This window comes from Solea solea, chromosome 11, assembly GCF_958295425.1.
Source record: "Solea solea chromosome 11, fSolSol10.1, whole genome shotgun sequence".
NCBI classification, from domain to species: domain Eukaryota; kingdom Metazoa; phylum Chordata; class Actinopteri; order Pleuronectiformes; family Soleidae; genus Solea; species Solea solea.
Window position 1 is genome coordinate 10,175,580 of NC_081144.1, and position 22,068 is coordinate 10,197,647.

The 22,068-nt window shown below is 37.8% G+C and overlaps 1 protein-coding gene across 1 annotated transcript; it reads left to right on the top strand.

Annotated features, from left to right (window-relative positions):
• The first annotated feature begins 752 nt into the window (after nt 1–752).
• Nucleotides 753–6,491, top strand: LOC131468834 (uncharacterized). Its single transcript, XM_058643470.1, has 7 exons — nt 753–839; nt 3,150–3,503; nt 3,578–3,736; nt 5,192–5,299; nt 5,564–5,592; nt 5,675–5,824; nt 6,259–6,491. Exons 1-7 carry the CDS (start codon nt 809–811, stop codon nt 6,400–6,402), a joined length of 975 nt encoding a protein of 324 aa, XP_058499453.1. The 5' UTR covers nt 753–808; the 3' UTR covers nt 6,403–6,491.
• The last annotated feature ends 15,577 nt before the right edge of the window (nt 6,492–22,068 follow it).

Consider the following 22,068-nt stretch of genomic DNA (forward strand, 5'->3'; position numbering starts at 1 on the left):
ACTTTTTTGACTGATTTTGGACGACATACTATACTATGACTTTTTTGAGTGATTTTGGACAACATACTATACTATGAAATTTTTAGGTGATTTTGGATGACATAGTATTCTATGACATTTTTAGGTGACGTTGTTGTCACATTTTGGATGCCTTACTATACTATGACTTTTTTGTCCAATTTTGGACACCTTACTATACTATGACTTTTTTGTCACATTTTGGACGCTTTCCTATATGACGCGACACCAGTGTCTCGTTATTTTTTTTTGTATTATTATGACTTTTTTCTCGTAACATTCTTACTTTTTTCTCGTAACATTGTGACTTTTTAGGGTTCGAGCACAAGGTACGTAGTTTAATATCACAACTTTATTTTAATAATATTACGACTTTATTGTCATAATATTACGACTTTATTTTCATAATATTACGACTTCATTCTCGAAAGATAATTTTGTTTTCTCTCTCTTCAGTTTGGCCCTACAGTAATAATAATAAAAAAAGTGATTTGATATTATATGACAATAAGTAAATAACGTCACTTAGCAGACACTTTCATCCAAAGCAACTTTCAAGAGAATTGACTACAACCTGCCAGGGGTTGAACTTGTGACCATGATGTCTCTGCCCCACCCCTATGTGTTTCCTGAAATCCAGTCTGAATGTTACATATTAGAGGGGGAGGAGAATGTGTTTCATGTTTGGAGTGTCAGTCATTTCAATAAAGTTTACTTAGAGAAGTGAGAACTTCCTGGTTTACCACTGCAGACGGAAGTGAGGCAGTGGTGAAACATCAGAGCCTCAACAATGAGAGTCCATCACTTCTGCTTCTTTGTCAGTGAGTAAACGTTTTTTTATGTCTCTTTCAACTCATGCCTTTCATCCTCTTTTGTTTTTTACAGTTGAAAAAGTTGTCACTTTATGTATCAATTCTTTATTTATGTTGCTTCAACTGGCCGAGGTTGGTTCCCTTTTGCTTTTGTTAACTTTTTTGTGCTGAACTCCACAAACACTCCATTCCCACAGTTTAAAAAATGTAATGTTATGGCCTATTTAAAACACTTTATTTTTTAACGTTGGTAATAATGGGGTCACTTCAAGAGCTCAATATTTTCTAAGGTGGTACTTGGTATGAAACATGGTATTTGAGAATCACTGCTCTAAACGATCCATTTAAGGAGAGACTAAAAAAGAGTAACCACTTTAACGTAATCACTGAGGAGAGGTCGTCTCTGTTCAGTGAAATGAGCCCTAACTTACCAAACAGGCAAACTCTAACAGCACACAACACACAGGCAGGCAGTAATGAGCTGATCGTGTCATCAAAAACAGAAAGATATTTTCCTGAAAAGTGAAAGAGCTAAAGAAAAAGACCCAGCATGTCGACGACCTTGGATGAGTCAGACATTCAGATGTGCAGGTTAGAAGTGTAACTTGATATGGACTGGGTCATTTGTTCCCCTCCTACCAGATACAAGTTGACATGTAAGACATTTCAGACATTCAGATTCACAAAGTTGATCACTGCAGCTGGACAGTTGTTGCACGTCATCTGACTTGACTCTCTGTTCTGTAAATGCCCAGGAAGCACCTGCCCGTCCTCTGATCTGTGAGATGTTTAAGTCAAATATCAAAATGGTCAAACTGAAAGCTTATTCTGTTAAACAGGATAAAGAGGCTGAGGCACATTCAAGCTGTATGTTGACATACTGTATGCAGTTCTAGTCTTCAGTGTGTTTACTTTGTTGGATGTGCACTTCTCTCCAGATGTAAAGCCCTGATTAATTATGAAATCTTATGCACAAGTTTAAATGTTCATGTAAAATATGTGAGACGTAGCATTTTAACAGACTGAGACTAATCAATATTCATACTTCTCTGTACTTGCGTACTCCCGTACTTGGCAAGTATGTACTCCAGTCGTACGTCCTTGCATATTAGGATATTGAGAAACAGCCATTCTGTCTTGACTGCAGCTTTATGTCACTTCCTGCTGCTCTGTTTTCTTACAGCCTTTAACCGTTCAACCTGTACTTTTGTAAGGGGAAGCTTAAAACACAAATTGCAGTCCACAGTCTGCAGTCTCACCACTGGACATCAATTCCAATTCATTTGTATAGTGCCAAATCACAACATACACTATCTCAAGGCACTGTATACAGGAAGGCAAACACCTTTACAACATTATAGAACAGAAACCCAACAGAACACACAATGAGCAAACACTAGGCATCAGTGGAGAGAAAAAAAAAAACCTCCCTTTAACAGGAAAAAGAAAGAAATCTCTGGCAGAACCAGACTCAAAGATGTGCAGTGTGAGTGCACCACAGGAATTCCCCCAGCAGTCTAGGTCTATCTATCCTAATTAAGAGATGGTTCAGGTTTCCCCGAGCCAGCTCTAACTATAAGCTTTCTCAAAAAGGAAAGGTTTTAATTCCAACTTTAAATACAGAGAGAGTGTGCACTTCCTAAACTGTCACTGTGAGTGGTTCCACAGCCTGGTAACTGAAGGCTCTACTGTTAAGGCCCTGGTATACTTCCACTCACAGCACTCGGTCCCAACACGCATTGTGCGCATGATGCCAATTGCGTCATCAACGCCGAATTCCCGAATTTAACTGAATTTCTGCCCCACCTGTAGGTTGAGTATTAAGCCTCGCTCAACAAGCAAAAAAAAAAACATTTAGACAACAGAAGAAGTAGTCGCCAAGGTTAGTCCTCCGAGCCTCGACCTGGTGACCCTCGAACACCCCAACATCCCCTGACGGGCCTTTCAACTACCAGATGTATCCGAGGGAGCTGTAGCATCGTTCGCTTCTTTTTGGTAGGAATGCATCCTATTCCCTGTGTCCAGACTTGTACCGCCACCCGATGGTGACCCTGACGCGTGAGTATAACAGGGTCCGTGAAATGCGACACACGCTGCATGTGCTTGGAAGTATACCAGGGCTTTTACAGACTCTGGGAACCACTCTTTTATCACTAGTTCTTACTCCTAACATTTACATCTTAATCTAACGGGATTATGGGAGTCTGAAAAATAGTTTTAGTGTTCTTCTCCATCGGCTGAGAGAGACAACACTGAGCAGAAATTATCATCAAGCTGTTTCTTACAGGAAGATATTAACGGTGTTCGTCTTTCCAACAGTGCTGCTGAGTGATAATGATAACGCGGGTCTCGTTAGTGCTGGTGAGACCGTCTGGACTGGAACTGAAGGAGGATCCATCACAGTTAATTGCTCGTTTTTCTTTAGTGGATCGATGGCGAGCTTCTGTAAGGAGAGCTGTGACGAGGAAGGAAACATTCTCGTTCAGACAGACGGCGACAGAGCTTGGAACGACAGATACAGCCTTGAATATGAAAGAAAATATTTTCTGAAATATGAAAACATTACTGCGACCATCACAAATCTGAAGAAGTCTGACTCAGGATGGTACATGTGTCGTTTGAAACGATTGCATTTCAATTCAGATGAGAAGATTCAGATCATTGTCAAAGATGGTGAGTTTCTACGTGAAATCTTTATTTTTTTATTTCCTGCACGGCCTGTTTCTGATGATTTGATTGTTTTACAGCTCCAACCACTGCAGATGCACCACCACCACCACCACCATCATCATCATCATCATCATCATCGACAGCAGCAGCAGCAGCAGCAACGACCACAGCTTCAGCCACGTCACAGAGTTTCACTTCTACACAATTCACGTCCCAACCTGTCCTCCAACCGAAACGTAACTATGGGTCGTTTTGGGCGCTGGTTTTGAAAACGTAGACATAGGTCGTCATTCCTGCATACGACCTATATTGTACGTTGCGGTATTTTTCAACTCAAATATGCACATGTGTTACTGAGGTTAGGGTTAGGGCAAAAATGACAGGGTTAGGCATTCAAAATGAAAAAGGTGGTATAGGGAGTCGAACCCTTGTCGACCACACTTGGGTGCAGTGCTCTCGTCACTACCAAGTTACTGTAAGGTAGACAACCGCTAGGGTCACTGGTTTTGAAAACATAGAGATAGGTCATAATGACTCTGAGAGTGAGACATTATCTTCAGGTTCACCTAAGTTCTAGCTCTCGAAAAAGTTCATTATGATTATTATTTATCTATTCATGTTTTCATTTGTGTACAATCACCTGAATATACAGCATGGAGGCCTAGAATGAATAAACTGTACTTTGTGTGGGACTGCACACCATCTGTTATTATGATACCAAAAAGGTCAACGTAGATTCACCTTCACTGTTGTCTTATGTATCCAGTTGTTGTTATTACTGACACGAGCATGAAAGAAGCCCTTTGACACTGGTGAAAAAGTATTTAACGGCACTTTACATTAAAATGTAGTCAAGTAAAAAAAAAGTCATAAAGTGCAAATGAATGAATACTGATGTGGAGCACTGGTGCGCAGTGATATGTTACTGACGACATGATGGGGGACATATTTAAGTGACGCAATAATTATTTCATTATTCAAATAATGGAGCAAACGCCCACCAAATACATAAATGCCTGCTTTTTCCCATTACTATGTTAAAACGTACAGAGGCTATAAGAATGTGCAATATAGAGTGTCTTATATCCTTTTTTTCAGCACAACCTAAAGGCAAATCTGATGATATGATTTTTTTTCTCCCATTTTCACCAACTATATAAAAATGAATCATAACTTTGATTCAAAGACAAAGAAAACACATTTTGTCATAAGCCTGAAGATGTGACCTATAAACACACGGCCCCAGGATGTCAATATAAAGAGTTGTGTATTATTCCCGCTGCAATTTACCAAGGGTGCACCTGCAGCACAGATCTGTGCCTTGTGAACACTCATGTTTAATGCACTTTAAAATAAAACAAACAAATAGATAAACTATAATAAAAGGATATGGAAGAAAAGAGGAAGTGGTAGTTGGTAGTATCAAAAATAACATGATGGTGTGATTCAAAATGTCCTTCTCACCTTCTTGCCCTCAGTCAGCTGAGGATAAAGCAGCAGAGAATAAATGCACGGACATATGTAGCCACTGTAATGGATATACAGTATGGTCTATTTGGTATTATATGTATGTAAATAAATCAATGTATATATAATGCACTTATATTCATTGTTGGTTAGAGTGATGTTTTTGCCTTAAGGCACTGAATTTGACCTCAAAACACTGCTTTTTTGTTTTTGTTTTTTTACAGTGAACAACAATGTACTGATGTATGTGAGCCTGATTCTGCTTTTCATAATCATCGTATTATCAGTGGCTGTGCTGGTTTTCTGCAGGAACAGAGCCAGTAAAACTAAAGGTAAAGTCACCCAATTATCTTTTACATCAATCATCTCGAGCTCTGAAACCAGGCTTTGAACCAATAGAATAGAATATCTGTTCCTAATAAAGTGGCTGTTGAGTGTATGTACTATAAGTAGTGTGCTCACGTGCAGTTACATTTTATACGACTGTGGATCAAACAAATTCAACAACATAATCATGCACATTAGAGGAATGAGCCAGTTTTCTGTTTAAGAAATGACTAAATGCTCAAAGTGACATAAAGAAGTATGTTTTCCAGAATCTCCAGAAAAAACAGAGGAACACGAGGTGAGTTTCAGTAAACGAGGGTCACTTTGTTGTTTGTTAAATCAGCTGATACTGAGTTCAACCAGAACTCCTCCTACTGCAGGTCAGCCAAGTGTACGAGGAGGTCAGAGACGAGTCCAGACACAGCAGAGCTCTTCCTGTGGAGGACTTGACTTATTCTCTCGTACAATTCACCAACCCGGACAGAGACGAAACCACAGACTGCTACACTTTGCTCACAGCTCAGAACACAGTGAGTAGAAAAGTGTGACAGGAAGTGACAATGGTTCATTTAGATTACTAGCGCATGGGACTAGGGCTGCATCTAACGATTATTTTCATAATCCATTAATCCGTCGATTATTTTCTCGATTAATCGAGAAATTGTTTGGTCCATAAAATGTTGAAAAATGTTGATCAGTGGAAATGACGATGTTCTCGAATGTCTTGTACGTACAGAGTGAGGACAGAGTTTACAGCAACATAACCAAAGTATAGTTGAAGTCAACTTCACCACTGATGGTTTGTAAATCTTACACACTGGACCTTTAAATACAGAGCAGGTGCACAGTTAACCTCTGAAATAGTCGCATGTGTTGATTCCTCACCATCATCACTAGTCCAAAAGGAAAGTGTAGTGTTACTGTGTTGGTATCAGACATGAGGTTTATGTTTATTTTCTTCCAGGCTGGATCTGGAGCAGCTGAGCATCAGAAAGAAAACACCGTCATCTACTCTGTGGTTCAGGCAAACATGAGCGCTGTGAGTCACAGTGACGATGCTTCATTTCCTCTGTACTCCACTGTTGCCTCACACAAGCAGAAACTTTAACGCTGCCGCCTCAGTTGAATGTAACACATCTAAACTCACATCATAGTGCACTTGGTTCCCACCCATTGCAAGCTGAACACACGGTTTTATTTTAGGGATGGTTCACTTCTTGTTTTCAAACCTCAAGTGAATAATAAGTGAACTTGTGCTGAAATGTCCTTCAGTTATTGGTCACACAAGAAGACAAAATATGTCACACAATTTCTCCAACATGGTGTTGCCTGTAAACCACACGAGGAGGCACACAGGATGTTTATGCTCGGACAACCTGCACAAACCAATGTCTGAATATATGAGTTTTATACAAGAGATTATGGAAACTATACAAGAGGTCTAGCGTTCTCTGAAATACAAAGCGGAACCAGTGAGGAAAGCAAATGTTTGTATTAGCCCGGCTCCAAGTGATTCACCCAAGACAACCCACTTTAAGAGGACCAGAGTCCAGTTCTGTGGTTTGCACCAGACGTCTTGGACAATATCCAAGAGACGAATACGCTCCGGGTTCAGTTTAACTGGACTAAACAAGGCTCTCCTCAGTTAAGCTATGGATATTAAATAAGCTGTTATGGTTATTTTAGAAAACCTGCACTCGATTGCCAACATATATACATATATATACATATGTATATAAAAACGTTATTGGGATTTGATATTGAATTTATGCTTCAGTTTAAACATTATAATTGTCCACCTGTCCATCTGAATGTAGAGATTTCTGTCCTTTAGTCTGTCCCTCTTATTATTATTATTAGTAGTAGTAGTGATATTTTTCAAAGTACCCATTGTACTACACCACACAGTGCTTATAACATTGAAATGTTCATGTCTTACTATAGCATATTTATTTGAAATGTTAATATGACAATTGCTACAACTGCATTACATACCTTTTTTTTAATGCATTACTGATATTAAATGACAATAAACCAACATTGTTATACCCGACTGTGACATTTTTGTGGTGTAATAAAACATTTTTTTGCTTTTTTCCCCCCAAACTGTGGTATTTTTTACTTCTTGAATGGATACTTTGATATTTTTTCATTAAATTCCATTCTATTTTTCTTAAGCTTTACAACACTGACATTAAGACTTAATATTTGGTGTTATTATGACATTTTCGATATTTATGACATGCTGTATTGTTTGAACTTGTTTTTTTCCATCGACAGTGACATGCTGTATAAGACTGTTTCTTCACTTTTCATGGTTTACTTTACTTTTCTGGCATTTATACGACCTGCTTTGTAGAAATGTAAAGTTTGGTCAGTGGCAGCAAACACTGGTTTTAATCTCTAAGAACTTTGAGTAAAAGACAAGTGAAGTAAATTACATGTTTTTTTAATGAAAATACATTTGACATGTATTGAACGTTTTACACAGTATATGGTCTTAACATTTTACAAAACACTTGTATAAATATTCACAGTGCAGTGTACGTGTCCACTTTACACGGTGAGCACTGATATTGCTGAACCTCACGCTGAAATATAAATGCAACCTGATTCATCGCGCTGTTCATGTCCATTCTTCCATCAGGACCGAGGCGTGACTTTAAAATAAATGACCTGAAGTAAACATACATAATATTATTATTATTGTTATTACAGGTTTATGTCATTTGATGCCTCGACTGCAGTTCTGCTCGTCCATGTTGTCGATTTAAAACACACACACACACACACAGAAAAAGGACAGAAAAAATCTGTTTAACTTAAAAGTTCCCTTTACAGCCTTACAGTGCAAAACAATTAAATAAAATAACAAAACGATGAAGTTAAATAATATTTGCATATGATGTTTAAATAAAGGGAGTGTCGGATAAAAAAAACGAATTCTGTGGCACAATAAAGGCAAACACACAGGAGGGAAGGGTGACGGTCAAAGGTCAGCTGACTAAATAAAAGCTGCATAGAATCAATATCACAAATCTCTAATGTAGAGAGAAGACCACTTTGGAAGAAGATCATGTGCTGTTTCTACTCTTGAGAACAACTCTACAACAGAGAGGACCTGAGGCTTCTCAGTTGTTGCATGAACCCAAAACTAAAAGTCCTCCTAATGTTGTGTCCCAATTTCTTAAAACGCAACAATAATTCTACAACAAAAACCTGAAACACTTGGGTCATGTCGCAGACGTCAAAACTCTGGCTCTCCTGCTCCAGTGTGCAATAATAGATAACTACTCTCTAACTCCAAAGTTCTAGGCAGTCCCTTTAACACAGGAGCAAGTAACATTTGTGGAAGAACATTGACGAGTAACCTCATGATGCAGATTACCGTTTTAAATTCAAAATGTATTCATACAACTGTTATTGTTTTTAAGCGACACTATCTTGAGTGGCGATGCTCTGCTTCACGACGTGGACAATTTCAAACGTGATCCTTCATCTGGCAGATGATACAAGCAATAAACACATCTCAGTGACTCAATATACAATACAATACAAGAGAGTTCATGAGTGTAGAAAAAACATTATTATCCTGGTTAATTAGTGATAAATAAAGATATAGGATTGTGAAGCAAAAAAAGGCAAAGTGCAAAAACAACAGAGGCTCGACAGAGAAGTGTCGCCTCCATCATGGCTTCCTGTATAACCAGTCGTTTAAAAAGAAATTACCCATTATTTTTATTTGATAGAGCAGGTCAAAGTTAATGTTCTACTGTGTCCAAAGACAACATGTTCAAGTTACTGTTTCTTGTTCTCTGGTAGTTTCTTCTGTTTATCATGAGTCATATCTTCACTGTGCATCTCAACCATTATGGTCAAACACCAAGATCATACTTCTGTTTCACTGCGGCTTAAAAAGCATTGAGCAGTCACTGGAGGCTGACTCTGTGTTTTGTGTTTCTCCATTTTGATTCTCAATAGAGCGAAAAAAAATGGTGGTCTATTTACATAACTGTGTTTTCTGTCAGGTATTCTCTTGATTAATTGATTATTTGATCAATAAGACATCAGAGTGAGATATCTATTACAACTTTTCAACCCCCAGAGGAACAAATCCAACCAGAAATGAAACTGAATCTAATAAATACAGTGCTGTGAAAAAGTATTCGCCTTATTTCTTATAGTTTGCATGTTTATCACACTTACATGTTTCAGATGTTCCTACATTTTATGTTGGGTTATCTTTGTATCTAATATTTAAATTTGTTTAAAAATCTGAAACATTTAAATGTGACAAACATGTAAAAAAAAAAAAAAAAAGAAATCAAGAAAGGGGCAAATACTTTTTCACAGCACTGTACATGATTATTTCCAGTATAATCCCATAGACCATTTATCGTTTTGTCTTAGATTGTGAAGTAAATTACATGTCAGTTGGGATTAGCTCCAGTTCCCCAAGTGGTAGATAAAGAATGAATATTCTCTTCTCTATTTTCAGTGATTCTAGGACTTTTTTCCCATGATCACAATGTTTCTCCAGAGGATGCAGTGCTTGTAAAAGACCACCAGAGGGAGCTGTAGCCTGCTGACTATTCAGGAGGAGGGACAACTTCACAGCGAGGGGGACAACATTTTGTGGGCAGAATAAAAACAACTCTCCACTTCTTGACCAACGAAAGGTTGGTTAGGTGTCTCGCTGTGTGAAGTGTTGTGTCTCACTTTCACGCCTCTCTGGGGAAGCTTCTGACGGATGCAGACAGCAGTTCATCATGTGAGTGTGAAACTGGACAATGATGAGGAAATGTCACAGAAACCCAAAGAAACTTGTTCAATTAAATTTCATAAATTATGATACAATGAGAGAAGACACAACCATGAAGCAAATGAGAGGGAGTTCAAAAGCAAGAAGGGAAACTTCGAAAACGGGAAAGTGTAGTGATAAGGAAAATACAATGACATCGGGGACGAAGAACATACAGTGCTGGAACAATTTCCTTTCACGGCCTGAAACTCAGTAACAACGAGACAAAATCATTGTTTGAGTGACGACATACTATACTGTGACTTTTTTGAGTGATTTTGGACAACATACTATAGTATGACTTTTTTGACCGATTTTGGACGACATACTATACTATGATTTTTTTTGAGTGATTTTGGACGACATACTATACCATTCCTTTTTTGACCAATTTTTGACGACATACTATACTATGACTTTTTTGACCGATTTTGGACGACATACTATACTATGACTTTTTTGACCGATTTTGGACGACATACTATACTATGACTTTTTTGACCGATTTTTGACGACATACTATACTATGACTTTTTTGACCGATTTTGGACGACATAATATACTATTCCTTTTTTGAGTGATTTTGAAAGACATACTATACTATGACTTTTTTGACCGATTTTGGACAACATACTATACTATGCCTTTTTGACTCATTTTGGTCAACATACTATACTATGACGATTGACCGATTTTGGAGGACATACTATACCATGACTTTTTTGAGTGATTTTGGACGACATACTATACTATGACATTTTTGTCCGATTTTGGACGACATACTATACTATGACGATTGACCGATTTTGGACGACATACTATATCATGACTTTTTTGAGTGATTTTGGACGACATACTATACTATTACTTTTTTGACCGATTTTGGACGACATACTATACAATTACTTTTTTGTCTAATTTTGGACGCCTTACTATACTATGAATTTTTTGTCACATTTTGGACGCTTTACTATACTATGAATGATGCGACACCAGTGTCTCGTTATTTTTTCTCGTAACATTCTGACTTTTTCTCTCAATAATATGACATCTTTCTCATAACATTCTGACTTTTTAGGGTTCGAGCAAAAGGTACGTAGTTTAATATCACAACTTAGTTTTAATAATATTACGACTATATTGTCATAATATTACGACTTTATTTTCATAATATTACGACTTAATTCTCGAAAGATAATTTTTTTCTCTCTCTTCAGTTTGGCCCTACAGTAATAATAATAATAAAAAAAGTGATTTGATATTATATGACAATAAGTCAATAACGTCACTAAGCAGACACTTTCATCCAAAGCAACTTTCAAGAGAATTGACTACAACCTGCCAGGGGTTGAACTTGTGACCATGATGTCTCTGCCCCACCCCTATGTGTTTCCTGAAATCCAGTCTGAATGTTACATATTAGAGGGGGAGGAGAATGTGTTTCATGTTTGGAGTGTCAGTCATTTCAATAAAGTTTACTTAGAGAAGTGAGAACTTCCTGGTTTACCACTGCAGATGGAAGTGAGGCAGTGGTCAAACCTCATAGCCTCAACAATGAGAGTCCATCACTTCTGCTTCTTTGTCAGTGAGTAAATGGTTTTTATGTCTCTTCCAACTCATGCCTTTCATCCTCTTTTGTTCTTTACAGTTGAAAAAGTTGTCACTTTATGTATCAATTCTTTATTTATGTTGCTTCAACTGGCCGAGGTTGGTTCCCTTTTGCATTTGTTAACTTTTTTTTGCTGAACTCCACAAACACCACAGTTCAAAAAATGTAATGTTATGTCATTTTTTAAATGTGTAAAACCTGCATTCACTCCTGGGTGAACATTAGGCTGAATTGAAAATGTTCATATCTTCTTTATTGTATTATTGCTGGAGATGCACCATTTTCCTTTGCAATGCTACCATGCATTCATCTTCCAAATGTTTGTCGTGATTCTTACTTTTTTCAATCAATGCTCATGTTTCTCAAACTGTGGTACGGGTAGCACCAGTGGTATGTCAGCTTCCTCTGGTGGTACTAATCAAAAATACTGTTCTACTGTATATACCAGGGTATGTGATCGGAGTAGAGCTGAGGAATTTTGACTGGAGTGTGTGGAAAATAAAACAAATAACAAAATGATAATAATAAATTAAATAACAATAATTAGAGCCATCTTATCTTTTGCTCCATCTTAATCTAATTTCACTATACCAGTGTGTGAAGTTTATGTAAGGAAGACAAGAGAGCAAATTATCGTTTTGGAAATAAATCTGCCTCTTGTGAAAAGTGTTTTTGCTCGGCCTATTTAAAACACTTTATTTTTTAACGTTGGTAATAATGGGGTCACTTCAAGAGCTCAATATTTTCTCAGGTGGTACTTGGTATGAAACTATGCTCTAAACGATCCATTTAAGGAGAGACTAAAAAAGAGTAACCACTATAATGTAATCACTGAGGAGAGGTCGTCTCTGTTTAGTGAAATGAGCCCTAACTTACCAAACAGGCGAACTCTAACAGCACACAACACACAGGCAGGCAGTAATGAGCTGATCGTGTCATCAAAATCGTGCACTTCTCTCCAGATGTAAAGCCCTGATTAATTATGAAATCTTATGCACAAGTTTAAATGTTCATGTAAAATATGTGAGACGTAGCATTTTAACAGACTGAGACTTATCAATATTCATACTTCGTACTTGGCAAGTATGTACTCCAGTCGTACGTCCTTGCATATTAGGATATTGAGAAACAGCCATTCTGTCTTGACTGCAGCTTTATGTCACTTCCTGCTGCTCTGTTTTCTTTCAGCCTTTAACCGTTCAACCTGTACTTTTGTAAGGGGAAGCTTAAAGGCGACAGCTCAGCTCAGGTTCCCATGTCTTATTTATGTCTGTCTCAAACCATAGGGTTTAATTCCAACTTTAAATACAGAGAGAGTGTGCACTTCCTGAACTGTCACTGTGAGTGGTTCCACAGCCTGGTAACTGAAGGCTCTACTGTTAAGGCCCTGCTATACTTCCACGCACAGCACTCGGTCCCAACACGCATTGTGCGCATGATGCCAATTGCGTCATCAACGCTGAATTCCCGAATTGAACTGAACTTCTGCCCCACCTGTAGGTGGAGTATTAAGCCTCGCTCAACAAGCAGAAAATAACATTTAGACAACAGAAGAAGTAGTCGCCAAGGTTAGTCCTCCGAGCCTCGACCTGGTGACCCTCGAACACCCCAACATCCCCTGACGGGCCTTTCAACTACCAGATGTATCCGAGGGAGCTGTAGCATCGTTCGCTTCTTTTTGGTAGGAATGCATCCTATTCCCTGCGTCCAGACTTGTACCGCCACCCGATGGTGACCCTGACGCGTGAGTATAACAGGGTCCGTGAAATGCGACACACGCGGCATGTGCGTGGAATTATACCAGGGCTTTTACAGACTCTGGGAACCACTCTTTTATCACTAGTTCTTACTCCTAACATTTACATCTTAATCTAACGGGATTATGGGAGTCTGAAAAATAGTCTTAGTGTTCTTCTCCATCGGCTGAGAGAGACAACACTGAGCAGAAATGATCATCAAGCTGTTTCTTACAGGAAGATATTAACGGTGTTCGTCTTTCCAACAGTGCTGCTGAGTGATAATGATAACGCGGGTCTCGTTAGTGCTGGTGAGACCGCCTGGACTGGAACTGAAGGAGGATCCATCATAGTTAAATGCTCGTTTTATGTTAGTGGATCGATGGCGCGCTTCTGTAAGGAGAGCTGTGACGAGGAAGGAAACATTCTCGTTCAGACAGACGGCGACAGAGCTTGGAACGACAGATACAGCCTTGAATATAAAAGAAAATCTGTTCTGGAATATGAACAAATTTTTGCAACCATCACAAATCTGAAGAAGTCTGACTCAGGATGGTACATGTGTCATTTGGAACGATTGCATTTCAATTCAGATGAGAAGATTCAGATCATTGTCGAAGATGGTGAGTTTCTACGTGAAATCTTTATTTTTTTATTTCCTGTTTCTGATGATTTGATTGTTTTACAGCTCCAACCACTGCAGATGCACCACCACCACCATCATCATCATCATCGTCGTCGACAGCAGCAGCAGCAGCAGCAACGACCACAGCTTCAGCCACGTCACAGAGTTTCACTTCTACACAATTCACGTCCCAACCTGTCCTCCAACTGAAACGTAACTATGGGTCGTTTTGGGCGCTGGTTTTGAAAACGTAGACATAGGTCGTCATTCCTGCATACGACCTATATTGTACGTTGCGGTATTTTTCAACTCAAATATGCACATGTGTTACTGAGGTTAGGGTTAGGGCAAAAATGACAGGGTTAGGAATTCAAAATGAAAAAGGTGGTATAGGGAGTCGAACCCTTGTAGACCACACTCGGGTGCAGTGCTCTCGTCGCTGAGCCGACTGCGATAACACTTCCAAGGTACCAAGTTACTGTAATGTATACAAACGCTAGGGTCACTGGTTTTGAAAACGTAGAAATAAGTCATAATGACTCTGAGAGTGAGACATTATCTTCAGGTTCACGTAAGTTCTAGCTCTCGAAAAAGATTATGATTATTATTTATCTATTCATGTTTTCATTTGTGTACAATCACCTGAATATACAGCATGGAGGCCTAGAATGAATAAACTGTACTTTGTGTGGGACTGCACACCATCTGTTTTTATGATACCAAAAAGGTCAACGTAGATTCACCTTCACTGTTGTCTTATGTATCCAGTTGTTGTTATAACTGACACGAGCATGAAAGAAGCCCTTTGACACTGATGAAAAAGTATTTAACGGCATTTTACTTTAAAATGTAGTCAAGTAAAAAAAAAGTCACAAAGTGCAAATGAATGAATATTGATGTGGAGCACTAGTGCGCAGTGATATGTTACTGACGACATGACGGGGGACATATTTAAGTGACGCAATAATTATTTCATTATTCAAATAATGGAGCAAACGCCCACCAAATACATAAATGCCTGCTTTTCCCCATTACTATGTTAAAACGTACAGAGGCTATAAGAATGTGCAATATAGAGTGTCTTATATCCTTTTTTTCAGCACAACCTATAGGCAAATCTGATGATGTGATTTTTTTTCTCCCATTTTCACCAACTATATAAAAATGAATCATAACTTTGATTCAAAGACAAAAAAACACATTTTGTCATAAGCCTGAAGATGTGACCTATAAACACACGGCCCCAGGATGTCAATATAAAGAGTTGTGTATTATTCCCGCTGCAATTTACCAAGGGTGCACCTGCAGCACAGATCTGTGCCTTGTGAACACTCATGTTTAATGCACTTTAAAATAAAACAAACAAATAGATAAACTATAATAAAAGGATATGGAAGAAAAGAGGAAGTGGTTGTTGGAAGTACCAAAAATAACATGAGGGTGTGATTCAAAATGGTCTTTCTCACCTTCTTGCCCTCAGTCAGCTGAGGATAAAGCAGCAGAGAATGAATGCACGGACACATGTAGCCACTGTAATGGATATACAGTATGGTCTATTTGGTATTATATGTATGTAAATAAATCAATGTATATATAATGCACTTATATTCATTGTTGGTTAGAGTGATGTTTTTGCCTTAAGGCACTGAATTTGATCTCAAAACACTGCTTTTTTGTTTTTGTTTTTTTACAGTGAACAACAATGTACTGATGTATGTGAGCCTGATTCCGCTTTTCATAATCATCGTATTATCAGTGGCTGTGCTGGTTTTCTGCAGGAACAGAGCCAGTAAAACTAAAGGTAAAGTCACCCAATTATCATTTACATCAATCATCTCTAGCTCTGAAACCAGGCTTTGAACCAATAGAATAGAATATCTGTTCCTAATAAAGTGGCTGTTGAGTGTATGTACTATAAGTAGTGTGCTCACGTGCAGTTACATTTTATACGACTGTGGATCAAACAAATTCAACAACATAATCATGCACATTAGAGGAATGAGCCAGTGTTCTGTTTAAGAAATGACAAAATGCTCAAAGTGACAGTAAAGAAGTATGTTTTCCAGAATCTCCAGAAAAAACAGAGGAACACGAGGTGAGTTTCAGTAAACGAGGGTCACTTTGTTGTTTGTTAAATCAGCTGATACTGAGTTCAACCAGAACTCCTCCTACTGCAGGTCAGCCAAGTGTACGAGGAGGTCAGAGACGAGTCCAGACACAGCAGAGCTCTTCCTGTGGAGGACTTGACTTATTCTCTCGTACAATTCACCAAACCGGACAGAGATGAAACCACAGACTGCTACACTTTGCTCACAGCTCAGAACACAGTGAGTAGAAAAGTGTGACAGGAAGTGACAATGGTTCATTTAGATTACTAGCGCATGGGACTAGGGCTGCATCTAACGATTATTTTCATAATCCATTAATCCGTCGATTATTTTCTCGATTGATCGAGAAATTGTTTGGTCCATAAAATGTTGAAAAATGTTGATCAGTGGAAATGACGATGTTCGCGAATGTCTTGTTTTGTCCACGAACCAAAATGATTCAGTTTGAACGATTTCTTAGTTCCATGGAGCAAAGAAACCAGACAATAACATTTAAGACACTGAAAAATCACAGAAACTGGTTTTAATAATTAATAATCAATAATCGATTAATCGAGTAATCGTTTCAGCCCTACATGGGACAAAAAGTCATAAATTGCAAATTAAAAAGTTATGGTATATTTAACAAAAATCCCTCGCCAACATTTATATGTTTATTAAAATACTTATACTAAAAGAGCCATAAGTACCTACAGAGTGAGGACAGAGTTTACAGCAACATAACCAAAGTATAGTTGAAGTCAACTTCACCACTGATCGTTTGTAAATCTTACACACTGTACCTTTAAATACAGAGCAGGTGCACAGTTAACCTCTGAAATAGTCGCATGTGTTGATTCATCACCATCATCACTAGTCCAAAAGGAAAGTGTAGTGTTACTGTGTTGGTATCAGACATGAGGTTTATGTTTATTTTATTTCAGGCTGGATCTGGAGCAGCTGAGCATCAGGAACAAACCACCGTCATCTACTTTGTGGTTCAGGCAAACATGAGCGCTGTGAGTCACAGTGACGATGCTTCATTTCCTCTGTACTCCACTGTCGCCTCACACGAGCAGAAACTTTAACGCTGCCGCCGTCATTTCCTGTGTCCAACAGGGAGCTGTCCATGCCAGGTTTTGAAATTTGTAACGATGCTTAATGCAAGTTGTTTCAGTTGAATGTAACACATCTAAACTCACATCATAGTGCACTTGGTTCCCACCCATTGCAAGCTGAACACACGGTTTTATTTTAGGGTTGGTTGTTCTTCTTGTTTTCAAACCTCAAGTGAATAATAAGTGAACTTGTGCTGAAATGTCCTTCAGTTATTGGTCACACAAGAAGACAAAATATGTCACACAATTTCTCCAACATGGTGTTGCCGGTAAACCACACGAGGAGGCACACAGGATGTTTATGCTTGGACAACCTGCACAAACCAATGTCTGAATATATGAGTTTTATACAAGAGATTATGGAAACTATACAAGAGGTCTAGCGTTCTCTGAAATACAAAGGGGAACCAGTGAGGAAAGCAAATGTTTGTATTAGCCCGGCTCCAAGTGATTCACCTGAGACAACCCACTTTAAGAGGACCAGAGTCCAGTTCTGTGGTTTGCACCAGACGTCTTGGACAATATCCAAGAGACGAATACGCTCCGGGTTCAGTTTAACTGGACTAAACAAGGCTCTCCTCAGTTAAGCTATGGATATTAAATAAGCTGTTATGGTTATTTTAGAAAACCTGCACTCGATTGCCAACATATATACATATATATACATATGTATATAAAAACGTTATTGGGATTTGATATTGAATTTATGCTTCAGTTTAAACATTATAATTGTCCACCTGTCCATCTGAATGTAGAGATTTCTGTCCTTTAGTCTGTCCCTCTTATTATTATTATTAGTAGTAGTAGTGATATTTTTCAAAGTACCCATTGTACTACACCACACAGTGCTTATAATATTGAAATTTTCATGTCTTACTATAGCATATTTATTTGTATGACTTTGTTTTAAATTGAAATTTTAATATGACAATTGCTACAACTGCATTACATGTTGTGACATGCTGTATAAAACTGTTTCTTCCCTTTTCATGGTTTACTTTACTTTTCTTGCATTTATACGACCTGCTTTGTAGAAATGTAAAGTTTGGTCAGTGGCAGCAAACACTGGTTTTAAGCTCTAAGAACTTTCAGTAAAAGACAGAAAGTAAATGACATGTTTTTTAATGAAAATACATTTGACATGTATTGAACGTTTTACACAGTATATGGTCTTAACATTTTACAAAACACTTGTATAAATATTCACAGTGCAGTGTACGTGTCCACTTTACACGGTGAGCACTGATATTGCTGAACCTCACGCTGAAATATAAATGCAACCTGATTCATCGCGCTGTTCATGTCCATTCTTCCATCAGGACCGAGGCGTGACTTTAAAATAAATGACCTGAAGTAAACATACATAATATTATTATTATTGTTATTACAGGTTTATGTCATTTGATGCCTCGACTGCAGTTCTGCTCGTCCATGTTGTCGATTTAAAACACACACACACACACACACACAGAAAAAGGACAGAAAAAATCTGTTTAACTTAAAAGTTCCCTTTACAGCCTTACAGTGCAAAACAATTAAATAAAATAACAAAACGATGAAGTTAAATAATATTTGCATATGATGTTTAAATAAAGGGAGTGTCGGATAAAAAAAACGAATTCTGTGGCACAATAAAGGCAAACACACAGGAGGGAAGGGTGACGGTCAAAGGTCAGCTGACTAAATAAAAGCTGCATAGAATCAATATCACAAATCTCTAATGTAGAGAGAAGACCACTTTGGAAGAAGATCATGTGCTGTTTCTACTCTTGAGAACAACTCTACAACAGAGAGGACCTGAGGCTTCTCAGTTGTTGCATGAACCCAAAACTAAAAGTCCTCCTAATGTTGTGTCCCAATTTCTTAAAACGCACCAATAATTCTACAACAAAAACCTGAAACACTTGGGTCATGTCGCAGACGTCAAAACTCTGGCTCTCCTGCTCCAGTGTGCAATAATAGATAACTACTCTCTAACTCCAAAGTACTAGGCAGTCCCTTTAACACAGGAGCAAGTAACATTTGTGGAAGAACATAGACGAGTAACCTCATGATGCAGATTACCGTTTTAAATTCAAAATGTATTCATACAACTGTGATTGTTTTTAAGCGACACTATCTTGAGTGGCGATGCTCTGCTTCCCGACGTGGACAATTTCAAACGTGATCCTTCATCTGGCAGATGATACAAGCAATAAACACATCTCAGTGACTCAATATACAATACAATACAAGAGAGTTCATGAGTGTAGAAAAAACATTATTATCCTGGTTAATTAGTGATAAATAAAAATATAGGATTGTGAAGCAAATAAAGGCAAAGTGCAAAAACAACAGAGGCTCGACAGAGAAGTGTCGCCTCCATCATGGCTTTCTGTATAACCAGTCGTTTAAAAAGAAAATACCCATTATTTTTATTTGATAGAGCAGGTCAACGTTAATGTTCTACTGTGTCCAAAGACAACATGTTCAAGTTACTGTTTCTTGTTCTCTGGTAGTTTCTTCTGTTTATCATGAGTCATATCTTCACTGTGCATCTCAACCATTATGGTCAAACACCAAGATCATACTTCTGTTTCACTGCGGCTTAAAAAGCATTGAGCAGTCACTGGAGGCTGACACTGTGTTTGGTGTTTCTCCATTTTGATTCTCAATAGAGCGAAAATAAAATGGTGGTCTATTTACATAACTGTGTTTTCTATCAGGTATTCTCTTGATTAATTGATTATTTGATCAATAAGACATCAGAGTGAGATATCTATTACAACTTTTCAACCCCCAGAGGAACAAATCCAACCAGAAATGAAACTGAATCTAATAAATACAGTGCTGTGAAAAAGTATTCGCCTTATTTCTTATAGTTTGCATGTTTATCACACTTACATGTTTCAGATGTTCCTACATTTATGTTGGGTTATCTTTGTATCTAATATTTAAATTTGTTTAAAAATCTGAAACATTTAAATGTGACAAACATGTAAAAAAAAAAAAAAAAGAAATCAAGAAAGGGGCAAATACTTTTTCACAGCACTGTACATGATTATTTCCAGTATAATCCCATAGACCATTTATCGTTTTGTCTTAGATTGTGAAGTAAATTACATGTCAGTTGGGATTAGCTCCAGTTCCCCAAGTGGTAGATAAAGAATGAATATTCTCTTCTCTATTTTCAGTGATTCTAGGACTTTTTTCCCATGATCACAATGTTTCTCCAGAGGATGCAGTGCTTGTAAAAGACCACCAGAGGGAGCTGTAGCCTGCTGACTATTCAGGAGGGGGGACAACTTCACAGCGAGGGGGACAACACTTTGTGGGCAGAATAAAAACAACTCTCCACTTCTTGACCAACGAAAGGTTGGTTAGGTGTCTCGCTGTGTGAAGTGTTGTGTCTCACTTTCACGCCTCTCTGGGGAAGCTTCTGACGGATGCAGACAGCAGTTCATCATGTGAGTGTGAAACTGGACAATGATGAGGAAATGTCACAGAAACCCAAAGAAACTTGTTCAATTAAATTTCATAAATTATGATACAATGAGAGAAGACACAACCATGAAGCAAATGAGAGGGAGTTCAAAAGCAAGAAGGGAAACTTCGAAAACGGGAAAGTGTAGTGATAAGGAAAATACAATGACATCGGGGACGAAGAACATACAGTGCTGGAACAATTTCCTTTCACGGCCTGAAACTCAGTAACAACGAGACAAAATCATTGTTTGAGTGACGACATACTATACTATGACTTTTTTGAGTGATTTTGGACAACATACTATAGTATGACTTTTTTGACCGATTTTGGACGACATACTATACTATGACTTTTTTGACCGATTTTGGACGACATACTATACTATGACTTTTTTGACCGATTTTGGACGACATACTATACTATGACTTTTTTGACCGATTTTGGACGACATACTATACTATGACTTTTTTGACCGATTTTGGACGACATAATATACTATGACTTTTTTGACCGATTTTGGACGACATACTATACTATGACTTTTTTGACCGATTTTGGACAACATACTATACTATGCCTTTTTGACTCATTTTGGTCAACATACTATACTATGACGATTGACCGATTTTGGACGACATACTATACCATGACTTTTTCGAGTGATTTTGGATGACATCCTGTACTATTACTTTTTTGAGTGATTTTGGACGACATACTATACTATGACATTTTTGTCAGATTTTGGACGACATACTATACTATGACTTTTTTCACCCAGTTTGGATGACATATTATGCCATGACGTTTTTGACCGATTTTGGACGACATACTATACTATGACGATTGACCGATTTTGGACGACATACTATACAATTACTTTTTTGTCTAATTTTGGACGCCTTACTATACTATGAATTTTTTGTCACATTTTGGACGCTTTACTATACTATGAATGATGCGACACCAGTGTCTCGTTATTTTTTCTCGTAACATTCTGACTTTTTCTCTCAATAATATGACATCTTTCTCATAACATTCTGACTTTTTAGGGTTCGAGCAAAAGGTACGTAGTTTAATATCACAACTTAGTTTTAATAATATTACGACTATATTGTCATAATATTACGACTTTATTTTCATAATATTACGACTTCATTCTCGAAAGATAATTTTTTTCTCTCTCTTCAGTTTGGCCCTACAGTAATAATAATAATAAAAAAAGTGATTTGATATTATATGACAATAAGTCAATAAGGTCACTAAGCAGACACTTTCATCCAAAGCAACTTTCAAGAGAATTGACTACAACCTGCCAGGGGTTGAACTTGTGAC